At 36.6% G+C, this 17,717-nt stretch overlaps 1 protein-coding gene across 1 annotated transcript in view; it reads right to left on the reverse strand.

Annotated features, from left to right (window-relative positions):
* bma (SCY1-like protein bma) overlaps nt 1-17,717 on the reverse strand; it is a 554,791-nt gene that overhangs the window by 106,438 nt on the left and 430,636 nt on the right. Inside the window, exons 9-10 of the mRNA XM_083123076.1 lie at nt 12,252-12,405; nt 11,066-11,315 (exon numbers count right to left, since the gene is read on the reverse strand). Of these exons, the coding sequence (XP_082979202.1) occupies nt 11,066-11,315; nt 12,252-12,405 (404 nt within the window). The remainder of the gene's footprint in view (nt 1-11,065; nt 11,316-12,251; nt 12,406-17,717) is intronic.

Genomic DNA, 17,717 nt, shown 5'->3' on the forward strand with positions numbered 1-17,717 from the left:
GACAATTTGGTGCTTATCATGTCCATAATTCCAACCTTTTCATTGTAAAAATTGTGGTTGCCAGCATTTTCCTCCCCAGCTATCACCAATAACCTATCTACAAGTTTCCTGACATCATCAACCCAGACAAATTCTTTAGGCAGGGTGTTGTATTGTTTGATTCCACTGCCAGTCTTGATCTGTGACCATATGGGCTTGATTAAATTGTTGTATTTTGCTCCACTGCTAGACTTGACTCTTTTTTGTGTGGGATCATTGTTCTGGTATAGAGCATCTGATTTTATTAATATTTCCTTGTAATGTTCATAATCTTGATCTGTATAGCTGCCAGGCCTCTTCCTAGTCATCAGTTCCCACAATCCAGGTGTTCCGAGATACTTAACAAAACCACCTTTTTCTCCAAGATGAGATTCTGAATATACAATTATATCATCTCCCATAAATGTTACTCTGAAATTGCCAATTCTATGTATGATGCTACCATCACGCTCTGTGTCAGCATATAAGCCAAAGACCTCATCTTTGTTGTCTTTAGGTGTGCTTAAATATTTTTGAGCAAGAAGACCCAATTCAATAGGATCCAGAGTAGCTTCAATTCTTCGAGGAGCAACAGGACTAGGTGTATGAATACTGGAAAGTGGGGTGATTGGATAATCTAATATGTTCCTTGCAGCTACAGGTACAAGCTCTGTGATCAAATTTTGATTTTGCTCTGTAACAGTTTTGATATTTTTACCTAATTCACTAATAGCATCAATAATAGGCTGTTCTGTTTGTGTTGTTCATAAATTCCTCGGTTCTCTGATTTCCATCCCTTAAATCTTTTTACAAGATAATCTCTTAATTAAGATCATCAATAATTGCCCTTTTCATGGTTATTTATATATGTTTCAATGTCTAGAAAATTGTTGATTTTATTTCTGTATTTGCCACTATTGGGTTTTCTTGTCATATCAATTGTGACAAACCCATAACTGTCCTGGTTCCAGCACCTACTGCAAAACTTAGAAAAATCATTGTAGCTCAAGTCCCCACCTACATATTCATCATGTATGTGTTTGAGGTTGGTATGATCTTGATGAAACACACATATAAAATTGCTGTTGTCTCGGATCAGCTGCTTCGGTATTTTTGAAAAAGTCTGTGCCAGGTAGAAGCAATCAATGTTTTTGTGTCGGCCCTGTGTAAAGAAATTTCTAACCTTGTTTTGATTATCCAGTATAATGTCATCAAACACAACAACAGAATTATCGAAACATTCATGGAGTGGCTTAACATCTGGTTCAAAAGTGGCAATATCCAATCCATCATATAGCTTCATCAGCTGCTGATATTTTAATTGTTCCAAGCTCTTAGAGAAGACATACAAGTGCCTGTTTTTCCAATCTAACCAGTTGGGTGCCAATAAAAAATTATCAATCATTAGTGTAGTTTTACCACAAGCCGATGGCCCAACAATAAGACATCTAATATTTTCAGGCAGCAACTTGCCATTTCTCTTAATCTGCTGCTCAGGTTCTGGCAGCCTTTTTATAACATCCCAGGTGCTCATATTATCACTTTGTCTGCATCGATCCAGCTGTGTTCTGGAAGTCCTAGCCATTTGACAAATAACTTGTTGCCTTTTCTGCGGATGATTTTTTCTATGAGATATGTGTCAGGCTGTTTAGTTTTGTTGAGTTCTTCTTCATAGAACCGGCCTTTGAGAATTTCTCCTCGGTGGTCTTTTATTATATATGTGTTAAGGGTCCCAGGTTTAATTTGAACCACTGTAAATAATTCAGTGCTCCAGTTTCTTGTAAAGCCTCTTTTGAATAAGTGCTTATATTTGCTGATTCTTACTTGATCACCCACCTTGTATTTGGCAGTTCTTGTTGTTGGCTGGTATCTAGGATAATAAACAGTCCTGATCAATTTTTGCTCATCAGATGAAGTTACTTCAGAGGGTTTCATGTTGATTGTGGAATGGGCCGAGTTGTTATATTTATGTAGAAGTTCTGGAAGAATATTAAGCCATTTATAATTACCTTGAAGTGTAAATTGTTTATACATAAGATTTTTTAGGGTTCTGTTGAATCTCTCTACAATTGAGGCTTTGAGATCACTGTAACTCGAATAATGTTGTATTGACTGGCTTTTAATAAATTGTTGGAACACAGAATTATAAAATTCTTTGCCATTATCTGTTTGCAAATAGCGCGGTGATCTTCCACTCTGATTGATGATTGTCCTGATGGCTTCTGTAACACATTTTCCAGTCTTGGATTTGAGTGGCACAGCCCAGGCAAATTTTGAAAATGTGTCTATTACAGTAAGTAGATACTTGTAGCCCTTGTTGATTTTGTCTAAGTTTTTCAGCTGTCCACTTGCCATCTCAATCAAGTCGCTCTGCCATAAATCATCTATGCCTTTTGTGACTACTGGCAGTCTCTTATAATTATGTCTGGCTTGTCTGTGTAATTCATCAACAATAATTTGTCTAGACATAATATGAAAACAAGAATATTGCAACTATAGGGTGTTCAGCAGCTGATACTACAGGATTTTCTAAATATAATTTGTCCCCTATTTGTATTATAAATTCCAGAGAGCCATCATCTTCAGCATAGGCTGTTTCTAATGTATTGGGGTCTGTAAAATCCTCTAACTCTACACTGGTGATTTTTGGTTTGTTGTCAGCATTTGTTATTGATAAGGTGGGGTAGTGGTGTGCCTGTGGTTGAAGCCAATATTTGATCTTGATTGGTCTCAGTGTGCCCCCAACAAAAAACTGGTAATAAAATTGTGCAGGGGACAGCATATATATTTTGCCACCTGGTGTAAATGGTGAATCATATTCTTTGTTGGGGATGCTGTACAATTCAAGAATTACTGTATGTTTTGGATTCTCAATTATGCCGGTTATTTCTTTTTCTGCTGTAAGCAATCTGCTTGTTACAGATTCAAGGTGCTCATTGATGGTTCTAACAACATCATCATGGCCTGGCTTGATTTTTATGTCCACAACAAGTTTCTTGTATTGTTGCACAATTTCTTGTAGCTGGGTGGCAAAAACAGACAGAGCATTTGCTTGATTGGATTCCATGGTCCCTAGCTGTTGCTTGATATTAGCTACAATTTGTTGCAAATTTTCAATAACTGCCAATTTTGAATTTTGAGCAGTAAGATCATGGACCTGTCTTCTGATATCCTCAAACAGGGCATGCAGTTCATTAATATGTTGATTAGTTGGTAGAGTGGCCACTGTCTGAGTGAGTTGTTTGATCTCTGTCTGGATATTCTTGATATCTTCTGATTTCAATATGCGATTCACAGCTCTCTTAATATTTTTAAGTTCCTGTGATGTAGGCAGATTTGACACGGTATTCTGCAAAGATTCAAGTGCCAATTTTACATTGTTTAATTCAGAAGCATCAGCCACATGTTGCATAGCATTTTGGAGCAGGGCTATATCTGCCTGAGTGGGTGTTGATTGTTGTAAAATTTCAAGCTTTGTTTGGATATCATCAATCAAGTGATGAAAATGAGATAGCTCAGATTCAGTGTTGAGGTTTTCAAGCTTTGTGATCTGTTCCTGGACACTGACAAGTGTGTCTACAATACCGGGCAGGCGGGATTCTTGTACATTTGTCAAATCACTTTGCACTGCTGCTATTGTACCCTCAAGATGGGTTATGGTACTTTGAATTTTTCCAAAATCTTCATATGTTTCAAGTTGCAGCTTGATGTTTGCAACACTCCGAGTTATTGCACTCAAAGCATCAGAAGATGGCAAGTTGTTCATAAAATTTTCAAGTGTCTCAATTTTTTCTTTAACCTCGGCTATGGCATTGTTCAAGGGGTCCAGATTAGGTATTTGGAGTGATTGAATCTGTTCTTTTAGAGTGGAAATCACTAGATCAAAATCTTCTTGTGATTTTATGCTTTTGACAATTGTTTGGAGCTGTGTCTGGACATTATTTATCTGCTCTTCCAATTGCTGTTTCAATTGCTCAGAGTTGGTGGCCTGGGTCTTAAATTTGGCTTGAAGAGCTGCTACAGCTTCTTCTAAACTTTGAAAATTATCCAATGTTGCCAGGTCAGTATATTTCTGAAGCAATAATTTGAGTTCAGAATCAATTTTAAGAAGAGGGTCCATGCATTGTGATTGTAAATTTGTAATTTCTAGATGAAGACTGGCATTGAGTGTGCTTTGTAAAGCTTGTAAATCACTTCTTAATTTCTTGACTCTGACATCAAGCTTCAGAATCTCATCACTGTGATCTTCATGCCTTGTATGGCCAAATATATCATTAGGCATTTTGTTTTAGTGGTTATTTATTATTGAATATCTGATTCTTAATTCTATAAAAAAAGGTATAAGCTTGTCATATGACCCAGGGACCTCAATATATAAGCAGTCACCAGCAGAAACAGTATATACAGTGCCAGAAATCATGTTTGAGTGCTTAATTCTATAAATATTTCTCCCTACTGAAATCTTGACATTACCCTCAGGGGTTGTAATAAATTGCAATTGACCACCTACAGGTAATTGGTAATGATTTAAATTATTGTTAAATATGTACAATGTTTTACCTGTTTCATCATCAACATCTGTAAATATGCTGTTCAGATGAATAATTAACAAAGCACTTAGTTTAGATATTATATCAGAAGAGGGTTGTGGTGTTGGCAGGTCCATAATAGCCTGTTTTTTGAACCCAAATAAGTTCATAGGCATGTTTATTTATTTCAAATCATGCTCTGTAATTGGGCATTGTTTGCCACTTTTCAAATCACAATGACCCCATGGTAGAGTATGTATGCCACATGATAAAATGCATCTCTTATCATCATGTGGGTCCAGAGCCACTTTTCTTACAATATTGCTAGTCAATAAGTGATCCACACTCTGAATTCTATTTTCTGATGTTCTGATTGTGCTACATGATTTGAGACAATTTTTGTAATCCTCAAATTCAAGCTCTTTGTCAACAGTTACTCTGCCAATGCCCTTGGCCTTTTTGGCAACAACACCACTACATGTTTCAAAACTGTACATCTTGGCTCTTAACCCAGCAAATGCCACAATAACATCACCAAGTGTCTCATCTTTTAACTTGCCAGGCACCTTTTTGTTGTGGGGTTTAATTTTTGAATGTTCAGTGGTATCAAAATATTTAAACAATTCAGGCTGTGCAATATCTTGATAAACATCTTCTGTTTGAATATCAAGAACAAAACTATCTGTGTCCATGTACATCAGTTTTACACGATCCTTATAAAAAGGCTTCAACACATTATAATACAATTTTAACATGTGTAATTTGGCCAATTCCAATATCACAGCCCCTACATAAATAGGCTTATCAAACTTAATCTTTGTTTTTTTCATGTTGAAAAGTGCCATATTCTCATCATAAATTCTTCTGTAATTGAAATTAGGCTTTGCAATCAATTTTTTGCTCCGGCTGGGGTCAGTAATTATTTTAACATCAATATGTTTTCTGACATTTTCAATTGTTTTGCCATACACTGAATTGACCATCAATTTAAACAAAGTTTTATCAAATTGGCTCAATGCAGATGTTCGAAGCTCTGTGTTTGTATCAATATATGGTTTCAACCATCTTGAGTGCCTGAACCTCAAAACTTTTCCAACTTTGGTCACTTGAACACCATGATTCATCAGGAACTGGAGGTTTTTGTAATATATGACATAATCCTGTTTCGGCTCCAGAGTCATCATCAATTTCTTCTGTTTAGAGCCAGGTGAACACTTAAACTCGGGAATTGGGGGCAGATCAGAAAAGTTATTGTGTAAATTATCTGGATTTGTCAGATCAACCTCTAAGAAGAGGCCATAATTACTGTCATCAAAATCCTTAAGATCTTCAATATTGAAATCTTCAACCCACTCAAGCCCTGCATATGGCAGTTTTTTCATCATAGCATAACCATAGAGGCTATTGGCATCTACATACAGTATATAATTTGATGGCAGTGCTGGATCATAACCAGGAATATATTTGTTATTTGCTCTGGCATATCTCTGAGAACATTGCACCATGCCTCCTCTTATACATTGCTCCATAAACAAGTACATATCTTGATCCTGGATCAGATCCAATTGCATTTTAGTGTTCAAAAACATTGAAGACCATGCTAGGCCCGGAGCACTGTAAAAATACATTGGATCCAGCTTATAATTTTGCATGGAAGATTTTCTGAATGCCTGCAGTATATCAGCTAAGAGGGTCACATCAAGTTTTAAATATGCCTTGTGATAATCACCAAATGTCTGGCATTTTAAATTGTTCCACATCAACTGGGCATGGTGATAATCTTCATCAGTGATTCCAGATCCTCTGATTTTGCTGTAAAACTGTTGTTTTGGTGGCAGAGAACACTCATCAAATTTAGAAAAATCTGTAACATAATCATATGGATATACACCCTTCCGCCTAATTAATTTCAGTTCCTGATTTGGAAACAAAGTACATGTAATTTTGAATTGATCATCAGATAATTGAGTGGCCAGTGTAGCCAGGCTAGCCGATAAAATTCTGTATGAATCAAGAAATCTTAAGTGAATAGGAACACCATTAACTTTAATTATTTTACTAATGGCAATATATTTCTCATCATTTTCAGCTAAAATATTTAAATTCTGCTTGTCAAACCCCTCGTACCTGATCAGATGATGAAAATCATAATTGGATGCACCATGGCAAAATATAGGGATACATTTTGGTCTCTGGATCTTAATATTACAGCTATTACACAGGGCCATTAAGAATTTACCATCTGTATGAGAATGGTGATGAACCTTGATATTTGTATCTGAAAATTCACAATCACATACCGGGCATTTTTCTGCATTGTTGAAATCTTCAATCTGATCCTCTGTTAAAGGCAACATGGGTTTTGATTTTAATAAGACATTAGATGCTATGTCATGGCACTCATTTTCTATTCTATCTGCAAATTCTTTGATGGCATCTGCTCCCATGTATAAATATTCTTTACTAACAACACCATCCTGTACAACCACATAATAAAAGCTGGAAGGTTCATGTAATTGATATGATGTAATTGAAGATTCCTCAGGGTCTGGGCTGCAGAATGCAAGGGGTTTGAGGTTTGATTCAAAATCACAGACTATATATGCTGGGTGTTGCAACAAGGCGTCAAACGTTTTGAATTTTGCATTTTCACTTGGCATTGGCATCACCATATGAACAGGTTTATGGTTGCCACAGTATTTCAGATGCTCAAGTAACTTGTTTTTAGCAATTTCTGTATTCACTTTACAAACCCCTTTTATTATTTTTTTACCATCAAATACAGACAAACATCTTCTACACAACTTGAATATTTTATGAGTTTTGTCTAGTTGTGTTCTGACTAAAGCTTCAAGATTATGTATCAGAGTGTAATGATATGTGCCATCCCCTTTAATTAAGAGCAGATCAATCGGAATAGCAGATTCATCATCAAGTGTACTGATTCTGAGAGGATCTATCAAGCAATTGTCACGGCCAGTAGAACAAGTAAATACATTAATAGATAATTGTTTGCCATTGATGTGCCTGGCCTTTTTTTCAAATTTATCAATATTCTGAACAAGCATTGGATATTCTAAACCCTCCATTGCCTCATCAAAATCATTTTCATGTTGTTTATAATAAGTTATTCGCTGAGGATCCTTTGAAACTGGATACAAAGCAGCTAAAATACACCACAAAAAGCATTTCTGGTCATTATTTTTTATATTAACCACGGCTGTTTTGTTTTTGATATTGGCAGGTAATGGCACATAAGTGGAACCTTGTAATGGGCTGAATTCAGAAATATTAACATATAACTTGTGTGGAGAACCGCATAGGCTCCATCCAGACTCTTTTGCTGCAAATTCAGAGTGTTTAATATTCAATTGATCTATCAAACTGCTTATTATTTTGTCTGAATTTGCATTTGAATATACCGGTACAGTTTCTGTTATGTGGGGCTGTGTAAATTTTGTGCCATTTGGTTTCTTATATTGTGTAAACAATTTGAGAGACAGCTTATAAGAGCCATTTTGTGCATTTAGAATTGCCTGCACATCTGGATTTATACTCTTCAAAAAATTCTTAATGTCACATCTTGGCTCTGATACAAACCGGTGATCCCTTAATTGGCCGTTAAAACTGCTATGGATGGGTTCATAGCGTGGCTGCTTTGCCGGTCCAGCATTAACAGGTGTTTCATGCTTTCTTTTCAGACCAGATGTAGATGGTTGTGGGGGCAATGTTGATGACTGTACAGAACAAGAACCCACATGTCTATTGAAATATGCCTTGCTAAATATTTTATTGCATTTAGGACATATTTTAATGGGAGTTCTGAATTTGCCTGGGTTACAATTCTTTTGGTGTCTGGCCCAATTGGGGCTGGATATATTCTTATTACACTGATTGCAATATTTTTGATTTGGCATTTTTGTTGTTGGTTTATTATATAAGATTTCCTGGGGTTCAATTCAAAATTTTGTACTTAATATATATATATATATTTTGTTCAGCTGTGTGCTTTGTTTATTTCTTGTGTATATTTAATATGTTAATATTATTAATTTTTATTCTCAGTTTATTATATAAAATTTTTTGGGTTTTAAACCAAAACTCTATGCTTATTATGACAGGTTGTAAAGCTAATAGCCTACAAGTGGAAAAAGAGAATAAATATTGATCTACACTGACCTTCCGCAAATGCCTGCACAGACATGCATGTCCTAGAATGGCAATGACCTAGCGCTGAGTGTTATGTATTGATTTTTGTATAACAGGCTGGGACAGATATAAGCCTGACTCTAAATATGAGTGGATTACAACAAACAAGCTGGATGCAACAAATATCAGATTTTTTATACAAAATATAAGCCCTTTTTGTTCAATATACCAGAAATATATTTAATATGAATTATATATTAAACCAAACAGGCCTGTAAGTATGAGAAGCACTGTAACAACACATCTGTTCTCCTCAGCCACTCTCACAATACTGGCTGATATACAATGCAAAATCTCTTTATATACCCTAAGCATGGATTAAAACATCTGAAATAATAAAGCAATGAGAATATAACACATCATCACATTATGTCATAATTAACCAATCAGAAAACAACACATGAATAATATTGGATAATAATTTGTTGCACAGCATGATGCAATAGAAATAAACCAGAAGTAAGCATGTATGTGTGTGGGTAGGTGTGTGCATGTATGTGTATATGTGTGGATGGGTGTGGGTTTTATGAGGATCTTAGCTTAGTTTTAAGTGTATCCAAAAAAAATATCAAGAGGGGCATATTTTTAACAAATTTATGGACAACAATCTCACAGAAGTGCCTTTTATAAGTGTAGGCAAATCAATCTGAGGGGGCTCATCATTTGTACACTGTAGTTTCGGGCATTTTTACAAAAATCTTGGATTAGACGAGGTGCTACACTTGAGCAAAAAACTCATATGGGCATGTTGAGCTAGGTTTAAGTGTAGTCAAATCTGCTTGAGGGGGGCTCATCATTTGTACGCTATAAGTGCGCTGGTTGTATATACTTTTACACTACTGCTAGAATATACAAATTTATAAAAGTCCACTGAATAGTCCCTGAAAGCACATTGTTCTCTACATATCAACCCACTACAGTGTTTCAGCTGTGTCTACCTAGTGATAGAAAATTTATATCCTATAAAAACTGGCTAAATATTCATGCAAAATTGTCATAAAAACTATTCAAAATATCCACTAAAATATATATAATTGAACAAAATACAATATATTCATGAGGTATAATGAGTGAAGATAGAGAAACTGCTCGTTTAATGATCTCTTTACACTGTTCATTAACCTGACGTTTCCGTCGACTGCCTCTCGTTATCCCAGGAATGCGCAGCATTTCCAAATACCTCTGTGCTGAGGTTATACGGGAGGGGTAATTTACGATTTGGATCACATCTTCCCTCCTAAATTGCACATCACGTTTTATTATTTATTCAACCAAATTACAACTTACTCATATATCAAACAGAGGACAGAGGATCTCTGAACTGACTTTATTACAGCCTGAGGATATCTATCGAACTGAGTTGCTTCATGGATAGATGTTCTTTTCCAATCATGGGCAAGATTTGTACTTAAGGATCTTGTCACAATTGTCCTCATTTGCTGATAATTTACTTTTACACATATAAAGCTATTTTGCAAGTCTATCTGCAAGTCTGGAAATGACTGTTCCATCGTTCCATAAATTTTTTTTTGTTGTTTTCGCAAAAATGCAAATTTAATACATTGATTAGTTTAATTTTTCTTCGCTTTTCTGTCACTTTTGGCTATTCGCGAAGATGAGGATGAATAGTGATAAGATGAAATTGATAAGACAATCAAACACACAGGGACAGCACAAAACACAATCCTCACTGGTTATGGGTTCTGACGCCAGAGCTTCGTTAGTCTGCAAAATGCAGTCCAGACAAGGCCGCCCGCAGGATTTTATCTCAGGGAGGCAGCAGAGTTCGTACTGTGAGGAACTTTGAGTGATACTATCCTTAAAGTTAAGAACATTATCAAAAAAGCATCCCCATAGGATAATTTGCATAGGCATCCCCCATTCGCTTAATTTTCTCCATATTAATCCATGCAAGCATCCCTCATCTCAAACTGTTTTCTTCAGATATCTCAGGCGGGGGTCCAGGGTATACTACTTTGAAGGGAGGTTGATATTTGCGTGCTTACGTCAGACTCATCTTTTACACTGATAAATTTTCTTTATTATTTCCATTTCTGTGTAACCGTGCTATAATTACGGATAAGATAGAAGGCAACGAATCCGATTATGGTGACACGTGTTAAACAAAATTAGAACAATGCTGAAGAGTCATGTCATAGCCACAATACCATAGGCTCACATAACTTCAAGAGTAAGTTTGAGAGTGATCTGGCTGTCTAATAACATATACATACTATGGACTTAAAGAAAAAAAAGGAAGTTAAAAAAATGGCAACGAGAAATGTTGAAAGAATTTGAAGCTCACTTACTTACAACCTTGAGGGTGATTTCGGGGTCCTGCAGCCGGACGTCCCAGAGCAGAGGAAGAACTTCGTCAATGATCATGGAGCGGTCCAGCCGGTCCAATGTCTTCTCGACGCACGACAACACGTTCAGCACTATCTTCAAGTCCCCGGAGTTCTTCTCGAACACCTGCTTGGTCTTCGGGAGGACCATCCTTTTTATCGCTGTTTCGTCCAGGTATTCCGACACATTGGTCACCGCCACCAGGGCGGCGCTCTGGAAACAAGACAATCATGTGTAAGGATCAAGTTTGAAGATTAAGTAAATGTGAACTTTCACAAAAAAAAAAAAAAAAAAAAAAAAAAAATAGTAAGAATGCATGAATGCATGGATTTATATCTACGATAGTTTTGTGGTAGGTATAATATACAATTTTCCAATGACCTACGCTATCCTTCATTTTTATGCTTCAATGCTTCATTTGGTTTATTTTACTTCGCTTTTCTGCCACTTTTGGCTAATCGCGAGATGAGGATGAGTGATGATATGATAATATTGATGAAGGAACATTCTCAAATAACATCCATGCCCAGCCCGGGATCCGAACCTGGAACTCCTGGCGCCGTAGCGCGGGATGCTAACCACTCCGCCACGGAGGTCGGCTTCGTGTTTATGAAGGGAAATGAATGTGTGATTGTGAACTAATAATTTGTTTCAGCGTGAACAAATATTTCTTTTTTCTCAATTCTTTCCAATCGCAAGTTGGCGAAACAAGCATAGCAAAAGTTGATACCACTCTTTAATACAAATAAGCTTGATATAGTGCATTTTTGATCATTTTGAGATACTACTCTTTAATACAGTCAAGTTCCACATTCGTTGTGTTAAAGATAAAACAAAGGGTGTCGCAGGTGTATAGCTTAAAGTATTCGATAAGAATCTTTTCTTTGATAAGTTTTCATTGCGATAAGATATTTTGTAGTTGGGAAATTCATAGTAAACCTATATACGTGATTGTGCAATAAATGACTACTCTACTTCACGGGTACTCGCACTCATTATCAACACCAATTATTTTAACATATGAAGGATAAAATGGCAAAGTTAAAATTTGTTACGAAATTATTAGAGATAAGAGTATATATTTCTTTCTATTCAGCTAAACATAACAGGAAGAATTGAATTTGAACAAGTTGCGTAAGGAGCACTCACCTGAACTTGTAACGTGGTGCTTTCGAATGCATTGTACAGCATGGGTAGAACCTCAGATCGTATCTCGTCCCGCGGCGTTTTCTCCAGGATTATGTGGAGGTTTTCTAACAAAGTAACCGTCGCCTGAATGGATTTTGGCACCGAAAACACGCTCCTGTAAATAAGAAAAGAATGATGTATATTATTACGTTCATACTGAGTTCCTTCACCTAGCAATAAACCTGGAATTACTAGTAATATTTCAATTAAGATAAATAGTTTTTACTGAATAATAATGATTCCGTCCACTCCTTTCCGTAACTTCAATTTACTTGATTTTCAAATAAATCATTTCTAATCACATTATAGCTAGCCATGGAAGCTCATAAGGGAGGAGGTATGGATCCACACATTCACGATATAGGCTATTACGGGAAGTGATGATCCGGCCGCTTTTATCACAAGGGTTGCCCCAAGGTACCTATTTTATTAGACTATGGGTGAACCAAAGGGCCACCCACTCTTATGGTTTGAAAAATAGCCACCTCAAATAATCCAGCCTGGGAATAGAACTTTCAAACTTCCGATGGCGTAGAAAAACATATGAACGAAAAGAGAACAGGCTCAAGATTTCATTTACGGTTGGAAATATCGAATCCATTTGATTAGACATAAATTGAAGTTGAAGTTGCCTCTTCATAAGGAATATATATGATCCTGTAAATAATTATTCATCATATTTTTCACCTATCGTATCTGGTATAATAACCAACTTGAAAATCCGCTTCCACTTCCAACATGAGGCGAAATTTTTGTTCTCTTTTGCCTCTGTGTTTTTCAGCAGCAGTACACATTTCGATATTACTGAAATAAATGCCCACCTGGTGCAAAACTGCCCCTCGCAGCCTTAAAGAAACAACTCAAACAATGGATGTTGTGAACATAGATTAAGAGTATTTGAAAATAATATCCTTAGGAAAATATTTGGACCTAAAATGGATGAGGAGACAGCTGAGTGGAGAAGGTTACATGAAGTAGAACTACATCACATAATTTGTATTCACGTCCAGATATTATTAGAATTATTAAATCAAGACGACTTAGGTGGGCAGGCCATGTGGCACGAATGGGAGAGGAAAGAAGAGTTTACAGGATTCTTGTTGGAAAAGCTGATGGTAAGGGACCTGTAGGAAGGCCAAGACGAAGATGAAGGAATAACGTTGAGATGGACCTAAATGAAATCGGTAAGGATAGGGACAGATGGAAGGCTTGTGTTGCTGCAGCCATAAACCTTTGGGTTTAAGAAGTTTAGAGAGTTAGTTAGTGAGATGCATATATACCAAAGCGGTTAGTGAACTCGACATAATTTTCAGCAAAGAGGAAGGGACTACTCCCATCTCTCTTCCGAGTGTAAGAGTTAGAGGCAGAAGGAACTTGTAAGCACCTGTTGGGTGTCTCAGGTTCTGCCGGCAACATCAATAATTCTGTCATTCCCATTCAACCCCTGCCTCTTCCATAATCCACACCACCCCTCACTCCGTAATTAGTTGGAATCGCTGCTCCCACCACAGTGTATTAACTGCACGGTGAACTTGTTCCTTGCCGTAAGCCAATTAGGAAGTGGCGGATTTGAATTAAGACGTTCCCCGCTCGCTTTTCTGGCCTGCGGAGCCAATTGGATTTAATCACGGAACAAAATCCCCCCGGGGTCACAATTCCGCCAATTAAAATGGCGGCCTCCGCGTCGTGACCAACGGCGAAATGTCTGCGCGAAACATCAACGTCATAAGGAGACGCCGGGAAGCAACCGAATGATTTTCGCGGTCGGCGAGGAATACGTTTCTGCTCGGAGGAGACAAAGAGGGTCAATTTGGAAGCGTCGGTCTTCACCCATTTGTTTGGACCGCAGAAGCCTCGTTTCTTCCCAGTTCGAAGTTCCAAGTTGAGAATTGCTTTCCACCAGGGTTTACGAGACAAATTGGAGACAACCAGTGCAGGAACCGAAATTGTAACGGGACTTGACAAAGTTTCTTCTCCACATTTAAATATATTTTTGTTAACTTTACGTAGCTTCAGATGTTTTACAAAAATTGTACAAGATAAATTTCGAAAACTTATAGTCCATTCATAATGATTTGACACGCCAATAGTAAAGTTGTTTCAATGCAAAATCACTATTGAAAGAAATCCCTGAAGTATTCAAAATGACGTATTTGCAACATAATTTGGTTTCGTGTCTTTGAGCATGCGACGAAAACTGCTTGCAATCCAAGAACGTCTCACCAAACTTAACCATTTTACGTTGCTTTAAGTGCACTTATATGAGACAACCACACGGTCACAAAATTTGCAACGATTTAAAAAAGAGTGCGGCATCCTACCGAATACGATCACTTTCTCACGTTAAAATGAAGTTCTAATACTGAAAAATGTTGATAAAAAATGCGTAATAACAATGCTAGTGCAAATACTCCCAGAGAAAATGAAATTTTCTTCCCACGATCAGGAAAGAAATTCGAAATGTACCTGGACTACCTCCCCTTTCAATTCGAACACGAAAAAGTCTTATCTTCAGATACAAGTATTTAGTTCAAGACGATGGATGATGTTACATGGAAAACCACATTCTTATTGTTTATATTCAAGTATAAGAAATAATTTTTATTTCCCACATTTGTTTCAATTAACCCGGAGATGGCGGTGGATGCTGTGCCAAGTAGATGTGAAAATAAATCATGCTAAAACTTTTATGTCATATTCCAAGCAGACTCAGGGATATTATTGAGCAGAAAGTTAGGGTAACTTAAATTTTGAATTTGACTTAAATTTTACAGTTTATTATTATGTGCATTTTTTTATATAAAGTAGCTGTAAATGTTACTTTATGGCTATTTTTCAACATTCATTTTTATTAGTTTTTCTTATATGTACGCATTGCTTGCATTGACAACATCCATTATATAACGGATTATTTTTGTTTAAAAAATTGCTAACAATTGTTATAACTGTATCTTTAGTCAAAATGAAAATAAATGTCTGATGAAGGGAGCGTGTGCTCTCCTGAAACGTCACAACTAAAAACTGTTTTCTTATGCTTGTAATAACCGTAAACTACAGGAAAATAATTCATTTTTATGTTTAACTTTGTCATGTAATAAATCATCGTATTTTTCCTAAATGTTAAGCTTTTGTGATTATTTTAGAAAGCGAAAGATATTGTACTTGTAATATATTTGTGTTATTTAGCGTCGCTTTCAGCCACACTCTAGCTAATTGCGCCGAAGAGGATTAGTGCTGGCTAGATGAAATTGGAGAAGGAACATTCAGGCCTACACCAGGACTCGAAACCTGGAACTTCGGTGGCGAGATCGAAAGTGCAATGATCCGATATGAAAGTCAGCATCCAAGCAATCCAAAACGATACTAACAGTAAGTGTAACGTACTCACAAAGTATGGCGCTGAACAAGTGTTAGAATAATTATTGAATAGAGGAAAAAAATACGAATTGGTAAATGTGTACTGGAAATTATCAACCCACTTCTTTCTTGTAGTATTCGCTCTGATAATACCTTGATATCTACATATATCGGAAGAGGAGATGTAAAACACTGCAATAATCCATTTTGAGAACAATGTGTGGCAGAATACAATTGTTACAAATTTGTGAATGTGCACGAGTGAAAGGATTGTTGTGATTTCGTTGATGGAAGAATAAAGGATACAGCGGAAGAGGAATGTGAGCCTTGATAATCTCGCTCCATCCAACGCCACCAACCACCAAAGCTGGGGGTTGTGGAGTAATTTGCGGTTGGGCGCTGGGGCGAGGATTATCACAACAGTGGCGAAGGTAGAGCATTTCGTATGGTCTCCATACAAAGCTTATTTAGGTAATTGCGACATTCATGGTAGATGGAAGTTCCATTCACGCGTACCAAAAATATCAAATCAAATAGTATGAACATTTATCCTCCAAATGTCAATTTAAACATTTTCACACACACAGATCATATCAACAGTGTACGAAAACAGACAAATACTGATGTTTAAAATTCGTAATGGGAACAATAAAACGTGTTTATTTACTCAACGGCTAAGATATATGTGTATATTGAGTACACGCTTAATAGACTAAAGATCAAATTAAAATTCACCGGAAATATGCTATATTCGTTGCGATGGAAGCAGTTTGCTGCCAAGAGGCAAACTCAAAATTCAGTACAATAATTGATAGATATTTGATGTATCGTATTGAACTATAGAGAGTAGTATTTTTATAAGAATAACATAAACTATAAATAAAACAGTGGTTAATTTCGTTTGCTGGTGAGTATTGCCTTGAAATAAAATTTACTTATAAGGACCAACATAAGTAACATTCTTTCGTAATTACAAATAAATTGATTTTACTTGAAATTCATATCATTTGTGATTTGGTTCGTTTTACTTCACTTTATGCCACATTTTAATAATCGCGAAGATGAGAATTAGTGATGATATGGTGAAATTGATAAAGGATCACTCACAAAGAACACACATGCCAGGATTCGAATCCGAAACCCTTAGTGTCGTAGCGCGCTGTGCTAACACCTCCGCCACGTACAATTCGTATCAATTTGGTCGTACTATCTTTGTGGATTTTCCAAAGACTTGTAAAATGTAATTTGTATTTTCACAGATGTTGCGATGATTTGTGTTGGTCGTTAATTAGCGTTGTATAATGTCTACTTTTAGAAAACAATTAAGTGCGAGACTCAACTGATATTTCATATGTCCTTATATTATTTTTTCAGCTTCAAGACGTGATATCCAACACATAATGAATACTTTGCAGAAACGTTCATGGCAACTGTTGCATTTTTCTAAACATAAATTAAATAAAAACTCAGATAACTCCGATAAATTTACTATTATTATTATTAAGTGAATCAGCACGATACTTGGACAAATGTCTACTGTCGTGTAAATCGTGTTAGATGTTAATGGTCCCGAGAAACCTTCTCTACTACAACACTATTATTACGTCGATACACACATTCACGTAGAATTGCTACAATCACAATCTTAAATGAGCTGATGAAACAGTGGAAAATAAGTGATTGTGTCCATTCTATTATTTCTTAAAATGTGGAGGGAAAATATTCCTAAGCACCCCACGCGCGTCCACCCTTTTTATTTCTAGCAATTGGGAAGGTGTGTTACAGCTTCATTCACGACGTGGGAGGCCGTGGTTATTCCGTTCCAAGTAGAGCAAGGTCCACAATGAAACTGCTGCCAGAAATGAATGGAAATTGGTAAACAGTAGAGGCGTTAATGGAACCGGCGAGTAGTAATAATGTGTATCGCGGCTGCCAGAGACAATGACCGAGAAATTATCTTCCAGTGGCGCCTGTCTCACGCAGAGCACAAGGTAGAGGGAAATAATTAATCGCTGTGAAGATTGCGGCTTCGTTATGCAACACCCGAATAGGAGGAAATCCTGTGTGTGA

The sequence above is a fragment of the Lepisma saccharinum genome, chromosome 5, assembly GCF_977018435.1.
Source record: "Lepisma saccharinum chromosome 5, izLepSacc3.1, whole genome shotgun sequence".
Classification (NCBI taxonomy): Eukaryota; Metazoa; Arthropoda; class Insecta; order Zygentoma; family Lepismatidae; genus Lepisma; species Lepisma saccharinum.